Source organism: Aedes aegypti, chromosome 2 (genome assembly GCF_002204515.2).
Source record: "Aedes aegypti strain LVP_AGWG chromosome 2, AaegL5.0 Primary Assembly, whole genome shotgun sequence".
In the NCBI taxonomy this organism is placed as follows: Eukaryota; Metazoa; Arthropoda; class Insecta; order Diptera; family Culicidae; genus Aedes; species Aedes aegypti.
The window spans coordinates 426,686,716-426,705,287 of record NC_035108.1 but is presented as its reverse complement, the minus strand read 5'-3'; the positions used below and the strand labels follow the sequence as shown (position 1 = coordinate 426,705,287).

General features: G+C 35.9%; 1 protein-coding gene across 1 annotated transcript in view; it reads left to right on the top strand.

Moving 5' to 3' along the window:
- Positions 1 to 682: 682 nt before the first annotated feature.
- Positions 683 to 18,572, top strand: part of LOC5573188 (kinesin-like protein KIF14) — a 63,805-nt gene continuing 45,915 nt past the window's right edge. Inside the window, exon 1 of the mRNA XM_001660756.2 lies at positions 683 to 2,428. Within this exon, the coding sequence (XP_001660806.2) occupies positions 944 to 2,428 (1,485 nt within the window). The 5' untranslated portion in view covers positions 683 to 943. The remainder of the gene's footprint in view (positions 2,429 to 18,572) is intronic.

Sequence of the window (18,572 nt, the reverse complement as noted above, 5' to 3'; positions counted from 1 at the left end):
ACTTCGTTCATACTGGGTCAGCTGTCAAAATTACTTCGGTAAAAGAGATAAATATTACTTGAGTGCTTTACGTTTCAGGTGCATACCTCGCATTATCGTACACAAAAAATCTTTAAAGGTTTCGCCTAAAACGTACTCGAGAATGCCAGTATCGCCCAATATTATGAGCCTGTAATCGATATTATTTTCAGTATCGCCTATTACTTTTGCGCCGTGTTTATTTTTTGTTTGGGGCTTATTCACAAATTTCATAACGCTAAAAAGGGTGGGTGAGTGTGCGTATGATGTTACGGCTCATGCAAAATTTTTAGGATGTTCATACAAAAAGCGTTACAAGGGAGTGTGAGGGTGTCAAAAATGGACATTTTCGGCGTTATGAAATGAATGAATGAACTATGTTTTCCATGAAGTGAAGTTTCGTCTTCTGCAAATTTGCGTTTTTTATACATAGTTAAATTATCGGTAGGGGAAAAGTTTAAGTGCAGTGATCAGACAATCAAGCTACAATTTCAACGCTATATTTTCTTGAATTGTGTACATTTTGACAGTTTCGCCCAGATCGCTAATCTTTCTAGATTTTTTTTTTCTTGCACCCGCTGCAGAATCCAACGAACAGAGCTGTGCCTGCCGTTACACTTCAGTACGTAACGCCTTCACAGCAACCGGCGCACTGATGTGAAGAAAAACAGAAAAAAAGAAAGAACAACAAAATTCAAACCCACCGATGTTGACAGTTTACTTTCCAATAACATTTTCCAACGCTTTTTTTGTCGATCCGCGAATCGTGTTGCGCTGTTCAAACCGTTTTTGATTTACTTTAGTCAAAAAAACGCGAAATTATCCATTTCACAATGCTTGTTTGGTGATGTTGAGTGAATCTGTTTTCTTATTGTGCATGTGCAGTGGTGATTGTGCTTGAAAACTAAGAAAATACAGCGGCACGATGAATTCCAACTTCACAACCCCGAAAAGTGGCGGAAGTCGTTTCGGATCGAAACCCTTGACTCCGGGCAGGTCCAATTTGGTGAGGCCTACGGTCAGTGCATCGTTGGTAGGTGCGTTGAAGTACACCACCACTAGTTCGTCTAGCAATGAAAGTCTATACCAAACTCCATCGTCTTCAGCTATGAAGAAATCGAAGAATCCATCGGCGCTGTTTTCCAACACCAAGTCCAAATCATCGCTCGCTTTGACCCCGGTGTCGCAGTTCCGACCCCGATCGGATTCGATAACGTCGTTCAAAAGCTGCGGGGGATCGACGTATGGCACCCCGGTTGACAGGCTGAAGAAGACCAGGTCTGCCCTTGAGGGTTTAGCCGTTGGAACTCCGGAGTGTTTTTCGAAAGTGTCCTTGGATAGCCCTGGCGGACGTCCTTCAGGGAAGTTGGATGAATCGGTGAAGTCCGTTAAGGACAAAGATGTGTTAACTGCAGAGATCAGCAATTTAAAGGTAGCGGTCCGTGTCAGGCCACTATCTGCCAAAGAGTGTATTGATTCCGTTGCAAACATTGTGCGGGTGAGGGAAAATGAAGTGGTGGTGAATGCCGGAAATACGGCAGATAATTCGGCCGGAGTGGAGCACTGCTTTCAATACGATCATGCTTTTTGGTCGTGCAATGCTGAGGATCGATCCTACGTTGACCAGACGGGTGTTTATAACCGCCTAATGAAACCACTGATAGATAAAGCCTTTGAAGGATACAATGCTTGCCTGTTTGCTTATGGCCAAACGGGATCCGGAAAGAGCTACAGCATGATGGGAATAGATTCGGATGATATGGAAATCAGCTCGGAAGCTGGTATCATTCCACGTTTCTGTCAGGAGTTGTTTTGTCGCATCGAAGCATTAAAGGGCAAAATGCAGGCCGAGGTCGAGGTCAGCTATTTTGAAATATATAACGAAAAAATCCACGATTTATTGGCCGTTTCGCCCACCGAAGGAGTATTTTCTGTGACTACATCGAACGTGAAGAAGCCCCCGTTAAAAGTGCGGGAACACCCCTTTTGGGGTCCATACGTTGTAGATTTAAGCACCCATCCGGTGGATTCCCACTCCGCCCTGAGAAACTGGCTTGCAGTCGGTAACAGCCAGCGAGCGACGGCTGCTACCGGAATGAACGACAAAAGCTCCCGGTCCCATTCGATTTTTTCCGTGGTCCTCAACCTTTCAGAGGTAATCTCTTCAGAGCAACGGAACCTGAATGCGGTCCATCAGACCAAACGGAGCAAAATCAGTCTGGTAGATTTGGCCGGTTCGGAACGGGTCAGTCAGACGTGCGGTGCGAGCAGTGAACGACTCAAGGAAGGAATCAGCATCAACAAAAGTCTGCTAACCTTGGGGAAGGTGATTTCGGCATTGGCCGAAACAAAGCGAAGTGCTTCAACCTATATTCCATATCGAGACTCCGTGTTAACGTGGCTACTGAGGGTAAGTGCCGAAGTAAATAATCAAATGATATCATTTGGGTTTTCGAAGAAAGCGGGCTATCAATTATAAGCTTATAAAGCTTTATTGTTATCAGTTGTTGCATATGCTGTATATTGAGCAATCATTTAATGGTAAAAATACCAAGTATGAAGTGCCCGAAGCATACGCTTATGCCGTTTACACTTACACATTAATTCACATTTGGTGCAACAGGGGTTGTGTTTTTTTGGTTATCTCTTTTAACCAAAATGCTTTCTAAAGTATCTTTTTTTCCTTATTCTGTTTGCATTGAATCCGGATGCAAAACTTTACAGTCTCCAAATTCTTCAGAGACTATAACGGGTTCCTCAAGAAATTCGTCTCAGATTCCACGAGGAAAAGCTTCAGGAACTATCATAGCGATTTTATTTAAAATACTTTCTCCTACAGGAATCTCTCCAGGAATTCTTCTAAAGATATTTCTACCAATTCTCCCAAAAAACTCTTCCAGCAATTTTTGAAAAGATGTATTGCAGAATTTCTACAGAATTCGCTCCCAAAAACTTTGAAAACTTCAAAGCTACTACTTCCAGAAACTTCCTCAGGTATTACTTTAATTGTTTTTCTAAAACTACCCTAGAATTTCTTCCAGATATTTTCCATTAATCCTTCAACCGAGTTCTCCAGTTGTTACTCTTCAAAAGATTTCTGCAGTACATATTTCTTCCGAAAAAAATCCACAAAGGTTTATTCCAGAGTGCTTAAAAAAAATAAAAATAAATTTTCTACCTGTTCATTTGGATTAATTCAAGAATTCATAAACGTTTCCTATTAGAAATCTGAAATTCCTTGAGGGGTTCTTCGAAAAAATATTTTTTTTAAAGGAATTTTTCGAACATTATCCATTACTCCTACAGTTTTACCAAACCATATTCATAAAAAGTATCTCGAAAAATTCTCATGCATTTTTTTTAACTTTCCACACCAGTTTTTTCAATAATAACCCAGAACTTGTTTACATAAATTTCGATAGAGATTCTTTCCAATGTTTTTCAAGGAATTTCTTTAGGAAATCCTACGGAATACTAGCATGAGATTTGATTTTTTTATTATTTTAACAAATTATCTTTGAAATCTCTGCTACTTCCTCAGGAGTCCAGGAGTTATTGTAGAGATCCTTGTTTTTTAAGGTGAAACAGCTTGGAATCAGAATTCAATAATGTACCAAAACTTTGGAGGCACAAATCTCGCGAAAAAAGCATCAAACTACACTGCCATTTCTATTTAAGCTTTGTGCACTACCAGAAAGCTTAAAATAAGAAGGTTGACTTTGTGCGTTCATTATTTCAGCAGATTAGTGCCTTTGAAATCGTGAGTAGGGGCACAAGCCGGCCATTGTGCCTGCCATGTTTGGATTCCGAGATGTGGGAATTATTTGTTGACCTGGAAAGTCAGGGAATTTCACTAGAAGTCAGGGAAAAATTATCTATCAATACTACATTAAACGAGTTGATAGTCTGCAAAGTTATCGATAAGACCAACTACCCAGAAATTTTGGAAATTCTTCTAAAGATTCCTCATTAAATTTATCTAATAATTACCTCAAGTATTTATTCCGCAATTTCTTCAAAAAAGATATTACTTCAAGAAATTATGCAAGATTTTTGTTTGACTAATTCCTTGACAGAAAGTTATTTAGTAATCCAAAAAGCAGACATTCAAGTAATTTGGTTTGAAGGAATCTCTTCCATAAGCCATTGAAATTTTGTGAGATTTCTTGGAGGTACGCATAGAAGAATTTGTTGAAGAATTCTGCGATGGGTTGCTGGAGGCACTATAGCAAAGAGTCAGCAGACAACTTTTTATTATTGCACTATTGAATCTCTACACGTATTTCTCTAAGAATCTCTAGATAAATTCCTCCGAGAAGAAAACAAAGGCAAAATTCATATCGAATAAAACAAATTAGCTGTGACGAATAGTCGCGAATAAGTATTGATAGTATTAAAAAACTAATAAATTAATAAAAGGAAGCTTTGGTGATTCCTGAAAAAATCTTTGTAAGTCTTCCTGAAATATTCCCAGGATCTCTAAATGTTATTCTTCAAAATTTAAAGACTTCAAGAAATTCTATAAAAAAATTAGATAACCTCTGGAGGTGTAATTTCTGGAATCCTTAGAGAAATCTTTCGCAGAACAAAGTAAGATTTCTTGGAACAGTTTACAATTCCTTTTGACATCAATGTAATATGTATGGAGAAAGACGTTGAGGAGTTCCTGGAGAAATATTGTACGAATACATGAAAAAATACGTTTGAATATTCCAAGAAAGAAGTCACTGTTGCGTTCTTCGAGAATGTTCTTCGACATGCCTGGAATTATACCTGAAAAAATAGCTGGTCAAATTTCTGGAGGACCTGTTTTTCACTAAAAAATATAGCATAGTGGATCTTCATAGTTTCGCGTCTTATATAGATATTCGGTATACTCAGGAAGCGGAAGATGACAAAAGTGTCGTTTAAGTCTGAAATTTGTGAAGTAGTACAGTATGTAATTTTCATCTGAGCATGATTAGTGATTACTGTTAGATTAGGACTGTCTGAGCATCTACTCAGTTTTTACCATTTTATTCATACGAATTGTGAAGTTCTAAAAGTAAACTCTCAAGTGCGCAATTTTATCATACCACCATGGAAAAAGGCTTCAAAAATGTATATGGTTTATTCATACAACCTATAAGGCAGCATTAGAGTGTCCATTTCCCGGCCATTTTGCTTGTCCCGGGACTCGGGACAAAAAAATGATGCTTGTCCCGGGATCCCGGAATTTTTAAGATTTTCAAAAAAACCTGTATTTTTGTTGAAATGAAAGTAGAATTTCATCAAAGCAATGCTTTAAAAATGAAATATGAAGAAAAAAGACTTACACGATAAGTAGTTAATTACAACATACTTTATTTTCAATATGACCTATTATTCTGGACAGTAGCGCAACCAGGATTTGGCTCTAGGAGGGGTTTTGTGAACCTGAAGATAATGTGTTTTTTGAAAAGCAACACGGATGTAAAAAAAATTCTAACAGAAAAACTAAAAAAAATGCTAGATTAACATTAAAGAAAAACCATAACAACATATGCAAAATTGAGCTTTTCTCGTCCACCCTGCACATCAAATTTTTTTTGGTGAAATCAGCAATATTTTGCTGAAATATTCCAAGCTAATATGTTCAGAAAATCAAATTGCTGAGTTGCAGTAGAAACCTGCTGATTACTTAGCGTTCTGATATAAAGATCAGGAAATCTGTTCTCTGAAAATGTCAGATTGACAAATTTCAGCAAAAATTAGTAATTTGGTGTGTTGGCATACATTTTCATATTAATTTACAACGCTACTCAAACCAAATCTGTTGTGCCTGATGGAATTTTACAGAAGTTTCTCGAAATGCGTTCGGATTCCAGTAAAAATTTCGTTCGCTGTATTCTAATACGTTTAAATCTACATTTTTCGAAGTTTGCTCGAAAGTTTATCCAGGCTACATTTGGATACACGCACATAATTGGCGTGATAGCGTTCAATCACTATTCATCTGTTATGTTCCTTACATACAGCATAGCAACGGAACTACGATCTCCCTTTATCTTTCCTGACATTTTTATTTGTGATCATTAAAAACTATGGAATTGCCTTTCCGTAAATTCGCTTACTCTCTGGAGGTGATAAAATTCGGCCTAATGTTGAGGCAGCTTGAAAATTTTTCATAACATCGAATTTTGAATCAATCAGCTTTTCAAACGGTCTCGATATGCACACGTATCTGCATGTTTGTTTGACAAACTTCTCTTAAAAAAAAAACCCCTGAAAAATCGAGAAAAGTAAGGTCTTTTTTTACTCTTTTATGGTTTTCAAATTAGAAAGCCACAACTTAGAATAACATTATTGTTAATACAACTTACTGTCCAGTGTTTGTGCATTTTAGTGTTGAATTTCAACAATATATTTGATAATTCTTAAAAAAAAATCTGCTCTGGGGGGGGGGGGGTTTTGACCCCCAAAACCCCCCCTTGGTTGCGCCACTGATTCTGGACAAAAGTTAAAGTTAAATATGGTGAACATTTGAGTCATAATATTAAACAATTTCAAAACACAAAAGAGTCATCAAAACATTGAAGAACAAAACATAAGTTGTAAGATCATTGTAGTAGATGTTAATAGAGCATGCTAAACATTCGATCGATCGGTCACCAACAGCGAGTGGTGGTTTCAACGGTTGTCTAATTTTCTTGATTAGTGCTCTTGAAAATTCTAGGTTTGACTTCGATGCATCTTCACCTCAATATTCTATTTATTCACTTCCCTTTATGGTGCTTTTCTATTTCATCGAAAAAAGCTTGAGTGTGCTCATTGTTTTGCAATTAACTTAAGCGGTTTTCATCAACATTTATATTCTTGTCGGCAATTCCGGGATTCCCGGGACGTCAGTTCGTATTTCTTGTCCCGGGATGTCCCGGGATGGACACTCTAGGCAGCATCCATTTATTACCTAACGCTAAAATTTGAAAATTTCGGTCCATTCCCCCCCCCCCCACCCTTCGTAACGCTTTTTGTATGGAAATTTTCAAAATTTCGTATGAGTCGTAACGCTCGATCGTACCCCTCCCCGTTCAAGCGTTACGTTATTTAAGGACGCCGCCTAACATAAAATATACATCATGCAAAAATAGTTTACAAATCGTACTTATTACGGTTCAAATATACCAATTCAGTGTGGTCTGGAATTTTTCTGATAACGACTGGCACGTCAGGGAGAGTCAGGGAATTTTATTTTCAAATGTCAAGTTTTATCACAGATTACTGTACGATTTTCCTTAAAAATATCTACGAATTTATTTTTCACAAATATTTTCTTGGCATTTTTCTGTAGACATTCCTGGAAGAATTTCATAAAAAAAAATCAAGGCTTACTTTAGAGAATATCAAAGAATGACTGGAGGAATTTCTGTAGAAATCTTAAAAGGATGCTTTAGATCAATTGCTGGAGATATCTTTAAAGAATTCCCTTGTTGAGATCTTATATAAATCCAGAAAGACAATTCTAAACGAAATCCCTAGAACGTCTGGGCAAGTTATTGATTGAATTTTAGAAGAAGTTTTGGCCGGAAATCATGGAGGATGTTCCAGGGAAATCGCTGGATGAATCACTGCATAAAATCTTGAAAGAGTAAGGATCCTCTTGAAAAATTTCTCAAAGAATTTTTGAAGGAATTCAGATGATTTCTGAAAAAAATCTGTAAATAAATACCATTTCCGTGGTTTTCCTTAGGAAAATTCAGGTTCTTGAAGAAATTCTTTGGGAAATAATCACTAAATGAACCCCTTTAGAAATTTCCGGAGTAATATCTGAACATTTGAATAAATACCTGAATAAATTTCTGATGAAATTCCTAGAGAAAACGCAAACAGTAATAGTTGTCGTAATGGAGGACAAGAGGAATTCTCAAAAAAAAGTATTAGTTTTTTGAGAAATGAAGAATCAAACTCGGATCTCTTGACTCTTATTATGTTTTTTTTTTATTCCTGTTTGGTCTCTTTTCGGCCTTTTGTGGTTCCTTTTAGGGCTCTTTTTTGGTCTCTTCCTTCTGACAAGAGATCTTCAATTTCTTATTTTTAAGGCACTCAGTCGTTACCAGCCCCTTGAAGACGACAAGCTCTCTTAATCTTGTGATAACGACTGGCATGAAAATGAATGAGTTAGGAGCATAGAGGTGTTAGTGACAATAACCTAGTTTCGAGAAAATCTACTTTGATTTTTTCCGCAATTGCTCATTCTTTACTAATTGTATGGGAGTCAAAAAAAAACGAAACAAGACAATGTTCTAAGAATTATGTCATTTTTTCTGTTGAACGGAGAAATTTGCTGTAAATATCGTTTGGAAACAGTAGAATTTCCTAAACTCATTTCAAAGTCGATCAAAATGGCACTTACACCCTTTTGCGTTTGAGCCGCTTAAATATAGTAACTTTTAAGTTCTGGGTTAAAATTGTTCTTTGTTTTAGTGCGCACAAAATATTTGCCAACGTTCGTCCTACCCATGGTTTTGAACGTGGAAGCGCCTCTGATTGTTTCTATTTCATTGTATCTCCTCTCGCATTTTTTTAAAACACACTTCAAATAATTACTTCTGAAATTCTCTCAGTGATTTCTGCACCACGAAATTTCAAGAGAATCCTTGAAAATTATCAAATAGATTTTTTTAAACTTCTTCCGCAAACGGTTTCTAAAGTACCATTCAATGGAATCCAAAAAGAGCTATGTTGAGGAATTTCCTGCTCTAGATCTATTCTAAGCTACCATTCACCGTGCATGTAATACGAATCTGCAATAAATTGTATATTTTTTTTTTTCAATAATTTAAAGCGATCTAGTATATCACTACGAAGTAAGCAATTATACCATAATCCAGGGAAAAATCTCAAATAAATGATGCATAACAAAAAAAGAATACCCAAAAACGTTAGTGCACCATTCACCGTTCGTATAGTTTTCGTCATGATTTATTTTGTATCTTGAAGAAACGTTGTTGATGGAACAACTATGTTGCTAATAGTTGCGCACTCCTTTTTTCAAATCTTAATTTAGCATGAAAGCCATAAAAAGTTGAAAAATGGCTAAATCATTATTTTTTCATTGAAATCGTTATATGAGGTTTGACTGTATTGACCAAACCATTTCATATTTGTTCATGCCTTTTACGCTAATGAACGGTAATAGGAGCCATAAATATTGAAAAGGGTCCATTCACCGTGCATTTGTGTTCCGACTGAAACACAATAAAAATATCTAATTTGTATAAAATCTCATGGCTCATTTAATGAAATACATCTTACTAGAAGTATCCACAGCAAAAACTTGTTGAAGTAATGAAAAAAATGATACTCTAACGTTAAAATAAAAAATGTGAATTTTCGGCGTTTCTACTAAGAGTATTTAAAAATCTCATTATTAAACAGAATTCACATGAATCATAAAAAAAAAGTTTTTCAAGATGCATTGTGGCAAGAACTTACAGATTTCATCATTTTTATCGTATTTTGCTAACAAAACAATAATTTGTAAAAATTGTATGAATATTTGTAGGAATCTGCAAGGAGAATGGAGGCCGCACGGCGACTGCTGACTTAACGGTACTCTTAGACAAGTTTCTGGTTGAATTATATGTGAAATCATGGAAAAAATATATTATTTCCTATAAAAAAAACTGTGAATTTAATTCTAAAAAATCCTACATTATATAAGTATTGACAAAATGTTGGTATAATTCCTGGAAGAAATCAGGACAAAATACTGTTAAAGACAAGTAAATGAAAACCGAATTAAGTACTATACCACGTATTTCCACTAGAGTGTGTATCCTTTGACAGATACGTATATTTCGACCTCAACTGTAAGGTCGCCTTCAGTGTCGTGTACTATACTCGACTGTCGACAAGTGGAGTCAGTACACGACACTGAAGACGACCTTACAGTTGAGGTCGAAATACGCGTATTTGTCAGAGGGTACAAGCTCTAGTGGGATAAAGTGATATAGTACTAAATTCGGTTTTCACTTACTTATAGCTGTTCCGCTAAACAGCTCGAAGATTTATGATCAACTCGAACAGATACTTGCAGAAGAACACCTGAACAAATTATTTTATTGTTCTCCGGAGAAATTAATTCCTAAAATCCAACTTTAGAAATAAATCTTAGACTAGACTTACAGAAAAAACACTGGAGGTGTCAGTCGTCGAGAATCTTCTGAAGATATTTCTGCAAGAGCCACTGAATGACTTCATGGCATTACATCAAGTAATTTCTGGAAGGATCCCAAAAGGTACGACTGGAAAACTGTCACTCATTTAAAATGAAAGGGGGAGCCCCTGCAGGGGGGTTTTCGAAGAAAGAAGGCTATCAATCATCAGGTCATAAAGCTTTACTGTTATCAGTTGTTGTATATGCAGTACATTAAGCAATCAGTTCATGGTAAAATACCGCTTGTGAAGTGTCCCACTGGAAGTGTCCGAAGCGTACGCCTATGTCGTCTACACTTACACACTAATGCACATTTGCTGCAGCATGGTTTGTGTCTGATCGGTTTAACTTCACCGGCCGCTGTGAAGTAACAAGAGTTGTAGAGATTACATTATGAACCTTTCGACAGATTGTTATACTCACGTAATTGTTTGTTATCATTGGATGAGGCTCCCCTCTTCGTGGGCAGGAGCAAACGTTTCCACTTCATGATTTTTGGCGTAGTTCTGATTCTCTCTCCTTTTGCTGATTATGCTCTGGCTTCAATGTTAAACATCAACCGCTTTGCATCACGACACGATCAAAAGTGATCGCACAACAATATGTTATGATCCCAGCATACTTCTCGTCGTTTGCATCTGAAACCGCGAATCTCTTTTTAACATCACATAGAAATCGTTCAAGAAGCGTAAAGAACGTTTCCATATCAATAACCAAACATCCTGTGGTTACAATGGTCAAGTACTTTTGAGTTGAACGGATATAACGCCGATAACAGAATAACTGTGCAATCAACGACCGATTGCAGCGATAGCAAGTACAATGGTGTTGTTTTTTTCTCCGTGATGGAGTAATAATCTTATAGTACTGTTGTTCAACTTTAACTGAAGTTATGAGGATTGTGCAAGATACACAGTTACATTTTTCTTAATACAAAATGATTTACTCAGTTATTTATAAACCGATGTGAATAAAATTCTCACGTCAGATATAACTTGAATAAGCATAATTTTCAATTTTTGATTAATTTTCAATCTTAACTTCAAAAGTATTAACAATTCGACTAAAATTTTTGGCGAAAATTTAAACAATTTATTTGAAAATATGAAAACTCACAAAAATTGTTTTTGCCAAACATGTTAATGTCATCAGTGGCTTTGCTTCTGAAGGTACCATAAAGTATTTTTTTTTTTCAATTTTTTGAGTTGTGTTAATTATTACAATTTATCAAAAAAATTCACCTTAGGTCGAACCGTCATTACTTTTGATTGCAAAAATCACTTAAAACATGTTGGAGTTATGTCTGAAAAGTTATAAAAATGCCATTCCATTTGGTCTACCGATCTAACCCTTTAAAGTTGACCATTTTGAATTAATTGAAAAGTTTGCACGTGTGTTGTCCATATTATTGTCAATCGCAAATATTTTTGACATATTATTCACAGTTTATTTCTCAAGTACTCCGACAGCTATGGCAGGTTTCATTGCCAATGTTGCCATTTTTGTATTCATTGTATAACAGGAAACGATGATGCTATTATGTCGAGTAACACCCGCGAAATCGGATCCCGCAAGGTTTCCGGTTACAAAGCGTAACAAAAATGACATTTTTGGGTGTCTCAAGGATCAAATTATGTGTCTCTAGTAGATTTTGAGTCACTGAATTTGATGCCGTTTTTAGAAATGTTTAAGCACATCACAATTTTCAGCTACAAATCGCCAAAGTTGTATAAAACACTGGTTTCATTGATGTTTACATGAGATTTAAAGTATGATTTATCAATTTTTTTTGTGATATAGTCCACCAAGTATGCGAAATAAAAATAAAACTTTCAATTTTCATAGTTTTGAAATTTGAAATTGCACGATAAAATTTAGTTTAAATCGATTTTTTCAACATGCTTGCAGCCTCCATATAAATGTTTCGTCTTTCTTGTATGTCAAAATACAATACTTTTCAGAACCACCAAAAAAACAACATTTACTACTTATTTATTTTATTAAGCTGAATTCGCCGTTAGGCATCACGCCAGCTGAGTACAGTTTGATAAATAAACACTTGAATAGTATCTGAATACACACTACTACTACTATGATGGTCTATTTTTGGATCTGACCACGACTTTGCTTCTTTTCCTCTGCACGCAGGTAGTTTGAAGAGTTGCGATTGTTTTTGTTGTCAGTCCATCAGATGGGAACGATGAGAGGTCCATTTTCATTGCCATTGGTCTGGTTGCCGGTTATCAGGATCATTAAGAGCAGATGCTCTAGAAGAGGGGCATGGTGCCAAGCCGCTTTCATGCGGCTTGACGAAAATTTGTGTTGGGGGGGCTGGGAATCAAACCCATGACCATCCGCATATGAAGCGCACGTGCAGCCAACAACGCCACGTCGACCCCAAAAAAAAAACAACATTTTACCATCGAAAGTATTATGAACTTTGTTAATAAGTATTGTTTTAAACATGAAGTTTGAATTCTTTGGCAAATTAAGCAAATAACTTGCCATACAAGCTGGCAAACTTGCATACAAGTTGGCTGAAATAGTCAAATTTAGCATTTTCAGCAGTCAATATCTTAAAAACTAGATGTGCTAAGATATTTTTGAAAACGGCAATAGATTTAGCAACCTTTAATTGAGTAAATAGTGGTGCTTGAGACAAAAACGTGTTACGCAATGTTTTTCAGCAAATAAAAAAAAAACGTGTTACGCAATGTTTTTGCCGGTTCACATAATTTAAAAGTTCGATTCACAACGTTCTATAATTGTACCCAAATTCAGCATAGTTTTTGGGACACACCCAATCATGACACATTACACGAGATGTAGTAAATAGTCGCATAATGCGTTTTAACATAATGGTCTTAGCAATTGAGTAGCTTCGATCACCTGACGACCAGAAAGCTTTTTTTTTGCACAGAAAATAAACAGTCCGTGAATCTTGAAGACAATAACACCTTTCTGTAATAACGACATATTATGATACGCAAATGATACAGATAAGATAGTCGATAAATAACATGCAGTCCGTCAACAAATTAATCATTTATCATACCACTTGATAATGATTCGTTTGAGATATATTTGCTGTCCTTGACATGCGAACAAGCTATCGGAAACCATTAGCGTGATGCCATTACAACGTATAGTACTGCCCCTATTCGCTTAAGAGTCGCATTTTGACTTTAGATCAGGGTTCCACCATGTATCCCTGTGCAAAACCGTCACTGCACTATGGTCCAGAAAAAACGGAATTAGAGTTTCCTCGTCGAAGTCATCTATGAACGACTTTTAGAACTTAAATTTACTTTAGTTCAAAAGTTATTGATGTTTTTTGTGATAAAAATCATTTGTTTTTCAAGGCATTTTATATAAGTTACAAAAATAACACATCTGCAATTTTTTGATATAATATACAATTTAATTTTGTCTTTTGAATACCGCCAAAAGCTTTTTTTTTTGTTTGCCCTAATTAGAGATATTCACAATCAAAGGAGGCATGATTTTGTGAGAAAAACAACAATAACTCTCAAACGGAAGAAGATAGCGAGTTTCTTTACTCACCAAATTTCGAATTTTTCAAAGCTCTCAAAGTGTTTCATAGACTACTTTGATGAGATATTTGAATTGAAAACGCTAGAGCCAGAAAATCACCCTAGGAAAAAAAAGCTCTAAATCGATTAATTTAAGAGATATTGAGCATTTTGCACCTTATTAGACTACTGTGCAGAAAATTTTTGCACAGTGAACATTTGCACACCTCGCACATTAGTTTGGCAGCATGCTTGGATACTAACTTTTTTCGTCTTTGTTTTGATTTTGGGTGCCAAAAACTGACTCATCCACCGGATAATTTAATTCATTCAGTACAGAAATGCAATCCGAACATTGCCATAAACGCCACCGAAAGAATACTACAGAGCTAGAGTGCGCATCGTACCTTCGTGCTGTGCGTACACAGGGTGTCTACTACCTGAAAAAAACCTGGAAACCCTGGAATTATCAGGGAATTTTTTTCAACCTGGAATAACCTGGAATTCTCAGGGAATTTCGGCCATAATCAGGGAATTTTGTTGAATCAGTGATACAAGGTAGAATATAACTTTTTTGTGACAGAAAATCTTTTCAATCATAAAATTTTTCGACTGCGCCGCTGTCAAGAAGCTACTAGATATGTTCAGTCCTCAAATTTTGTTAACGATTTTTATTTATCCGACAAAAAACATAATAGCGTCCTTATCTTAACTTCTTACCTAACTCTAATCCTAACTTAAGATTAGAAAGTTGGGAAAGGCAAGTACAGTTCTCATTTACAGTTGGGTGTCGTTCATGAGCATATGAAACTTATTTGAAAACAATCTAAATTTGTTCACAAAAATGTTTTTCGACTATTCCACAAGTTCTGAAGGAAATTTCCAGGAATGCTTTTCAGGTATTCTAGTGATTATTTCTGGAATATCTTTATAAACTTCTTGAGGGATGCTATCAGCAATTTTTCAAGGGATGCTCAAATCAATTCTTTCAAAAATTTTGTCAAGAAAATCGTAGAGCTTTGCAACATTATCACCTCCAGTAATTTTCATATAGATCACTCTGAAAACAAATTACAGTAATTATCCCAGGATTTCTTCCAAATGTTTTTCCACTGATTCATTCAGCGATTTTTTCAGTTGTTACTTCTATGAGATTTATCACATATCCAAATGAAGTTCTTCCACAAAGGTTACACGATTACTTTCCGAAATTGCACAGAATGGCTTCTTTCAGACATTATTCGATGAAATATTTTATGAATTTTTCCAAGAAAAAAATTTTGACCTGGAATTCCTCATTAAGTTCCTCCAGAACTTTCTCTCAGCATTTCAACAAACTATTATTGCTGTGGTCCAAACATTTGTCTAACAAATTTTCAAATAATGTTTCTAATCTCCATGGATTCTTCAAAACTTCATTTAAGGTTTCGCATAAAAAAATCCTAAGAATAATTTTATTAAGAATACAGTAGTATTTTCAGAGATCCTCGTAAGAATTCATCAAGGCATACCTAGAACAAAAACAAAAATTTTCTTTAGAAATTCCACCCGGATTTTTCTCAATATTTCTGCCAAACAAATCTGAATCAAACCCTTGGCATTTCCCTAGTGAAATTTCTGCAAGGCAGACTAGATTTTTTTTTCTTTGGGAAATAAAAAAAATAACAGGAATTACTGAATGAATTTTGAATTTTGAAGATGCTCTAAACGGGAATGTTGAAGAAAGTCCTAGGGATGGATATATTTCTTGAGAACCTGAGACTTCCTTTGAAAATGTCTCCTCGGTCTTTGTAGGGATTCCTGATGGAATCTCCGAAGTAGTTTCTATGGCTATCCCCAGAAAAGCTGCAGATTGAGTTCTTGAAGTTATCCAAAACTAAATTCTTGGAAAATTTTCTTTAAAAAATCTTGAAAAACCACAAAAAAAACTCGTGAGATTGTTGGAGTGAGATGTGAAAGAAATCCACAGTAAAACAAGCAGGATAACTTGTCGTAACCTCGAGGGAATCCAAAAAAGTCTTAAATTCATTCTTAGAGGACTGTCCGTTCAAATGAGGAACCAAAATCTCTTCACGTGGTTTCATGTTGGGTTTCTTTTCATATTCATGATTCATGTCTGTTTTGTATTCTTTTTGGTTCATGTCGGTTCTGCATTGTTCAAGACAAAATCTTAAAAAAAAAACAAAACGCACTCTAGAGACATTTTGTGGGTGTATCGCTGATGTCTATAATTCAAAATCCCATTTCAAGGGAAAGGTTTTTCCCTTAAGTTCGGATAGACTATTTTCTTCATGTCTGATTTTGATCATTAAAGGTATTTTTAGATCATTTGATAAAAAAAATTGTTTTCTGTGACATTAAAAAACAAATCACCGTATTTTAATTTTGTTTTTCTGATGCTGATTACACGTTAAGAACATACCGAAAATAAAAATTTTGTTTATTAAAATGAAAAATACTAATGAAATGAACTATTCGTTAAACATTTATGCATTTTGAAGAATTTATACAACCTTGATTTTTTTGACCTGGAAAACCTGGAAATCTCAGGGAATTTAATTTCTGTAAATGAGTAGACACCCTGGTACACCAATTCTCTCTGCTCTTGGAAGTTTTCTTGAAAACTACCTAAAGCAATAAAATATTACTTTTCAGTGCTACATAAACAGTACTTTTCAGTGCTAAAATTTAAAACGGTAAAAACGGTACTTTTCAGTACTATTTTTTACTATTGATCCCTTTACGATCATTGTTTGGACCCGTGCCTTCGATTTTCGTTGGACCCGTTGGCGAAAGCTAGCGGTGGTAATCCTTCTTGGACACCGTCTTGGGAAAAAACCTCTCGAAGGTCACGTTCTTTCGTTTATTAATTGAACATGGTATCAACAACAAACAAAAGGAAGGGTGAATCTCTGAATTCACTACTTCCTTCCAAAAAAGTGGGTTTTAAAACTGTCACTACACGTGGCAAGAACGCACACTTCAAATTTTCAAGAGCACAAGACTTGAGAACCAAACAGCACTCTGCGTTAAAAATCGTTGCATGCTAGTCCGTTGTCTAGTGTGGTGCTTCCTTCAAAGGGCAAATAGCCCACTGGAAGCATTAACGTGTAGTGTCCTAAATCTATCCCATTAGTCATCACCAGCAAGCGAGCAATTTGGTTGGTTTTCAACGCGAACTGTTGTCAGATTCTCTCGTCTTGTGCACTTGAAAATTCAAAGTTTGGCTTCGGTTTATAATCACCTTAAATATCGCGAACTTTTTCTCAAACATCTTGAAGAGAAGAAGCACAATTTTTTTACTTATGACGACAAAACTGAACGTTTGTTCAAAGTTGTCTTGAAAGGTCTCTCAAGTGACTATAAGTCACCTGAAGAGGTCAAAAATGGAATGAATGATTTACTTGGATTTTCCCCAGTCCAAGTAATCATTATGAAAAAGAGAACCCAATCTGGCATTGTTCGGAAAGGGCTTTCTCAAGAATATTATTATTTTTTTTAGATGGGATTATTCCAAATCCCGCTCGCGATTCATCAAAAATATTCCCAGAAGTTAATTAGAGATTTGATTAAAGTATACCCCAAGGATTTCACTAGAAATCATCAGCTTTGAAAGCTGTTGTAATTTTTAAAGAAGTATGCTAATTGGTTTCATGGAAGCCAACTATCTGCCGTGATTAAAATTTGTTAATTGAAAATCTCCAAAAAAAATTGTGAGATATCCGTTGGGAATTGTCGCCGAAATCTACCAAAGATCACTGCGACAGTCGAAAATTTCATTAAAATCTCAATGATAAAGTTCGGCAAATGGTTTTTGCGGGAGCATTGAAAAATTTCACTTTGTTCAATCCTTCGAATAATCACCAGAGTTGTGAGAGTGAGAAGTTTTTCGAGAATCTTGCCAATCAGATGGAAACAATTTGTCAAGTATTAATCAGTAAATGTAATTATTCCAGCAATTTCTGATGGATACTGTGAGTGCCAAGTAGAATGAAGTGCACGTAAAAGTAGCCATCCTGGTGCAAACAACAAAACAAGTTGTATTTCCATTAATAAATTCACCAATTGCTGATTAAACTTACCGTATTAGTGCATCGAGTCCACTGTGAATGCAGTTTTGAATCCGTAACTTACTAAATGCTGATAAAAACTCGTTTATTTGCACTCTGTGGGTTTTCGCCATTCGACATTAGAGGCAAACAAAGGATCACTCTTCGAACAGTTATCTTGTGTGACGCTGTTATATCCACCATGCCAGACAACGATCATACATCACGGCTGCGGAGCAACTCACTCGTGAAGTCTAGCGCGAAGAGTACTGATGCTGACATGACTGTTGCAGAACTCGCCAACCTCAAAGGCATTCGACACCGTATCACACGCCATATTGTGTCGTAAACTTAAAACAAAATTCTCTTTTTCAGATCATGCAGCAAATCTAATTGAATCCTATCTATGTTCGAGGTCGCAGGCTGTCTTTAATAATGGGGTTCTATCAAGCTTTCTACCCGTTACCTCTGGAGTGCCGCAGGGTTCAATTTTAGGTCCAATTTTATTTTCTTTATTTATAAATGACCTACCTTGTGTTGTGAAAAATTGCCAGATTCATCTTTTTGCGAATGATGCTCAATTATACTATAAATGTTTTGAAAATACATCGACAAAAATTTCGCAAGATATCAATGATGATTTGCAACGGATTGATGATTGGTTTCGCAAAAACAAGCTAACATTGAACACTCGGAAAACTAAGGCTCTCTTCATTTCAAATTGTGCCTTCCTGAACTCGTTGAAGCCATTTTTGAAACTCAATAATGAAGTTATCGAGTTCGTTGAACATGCTA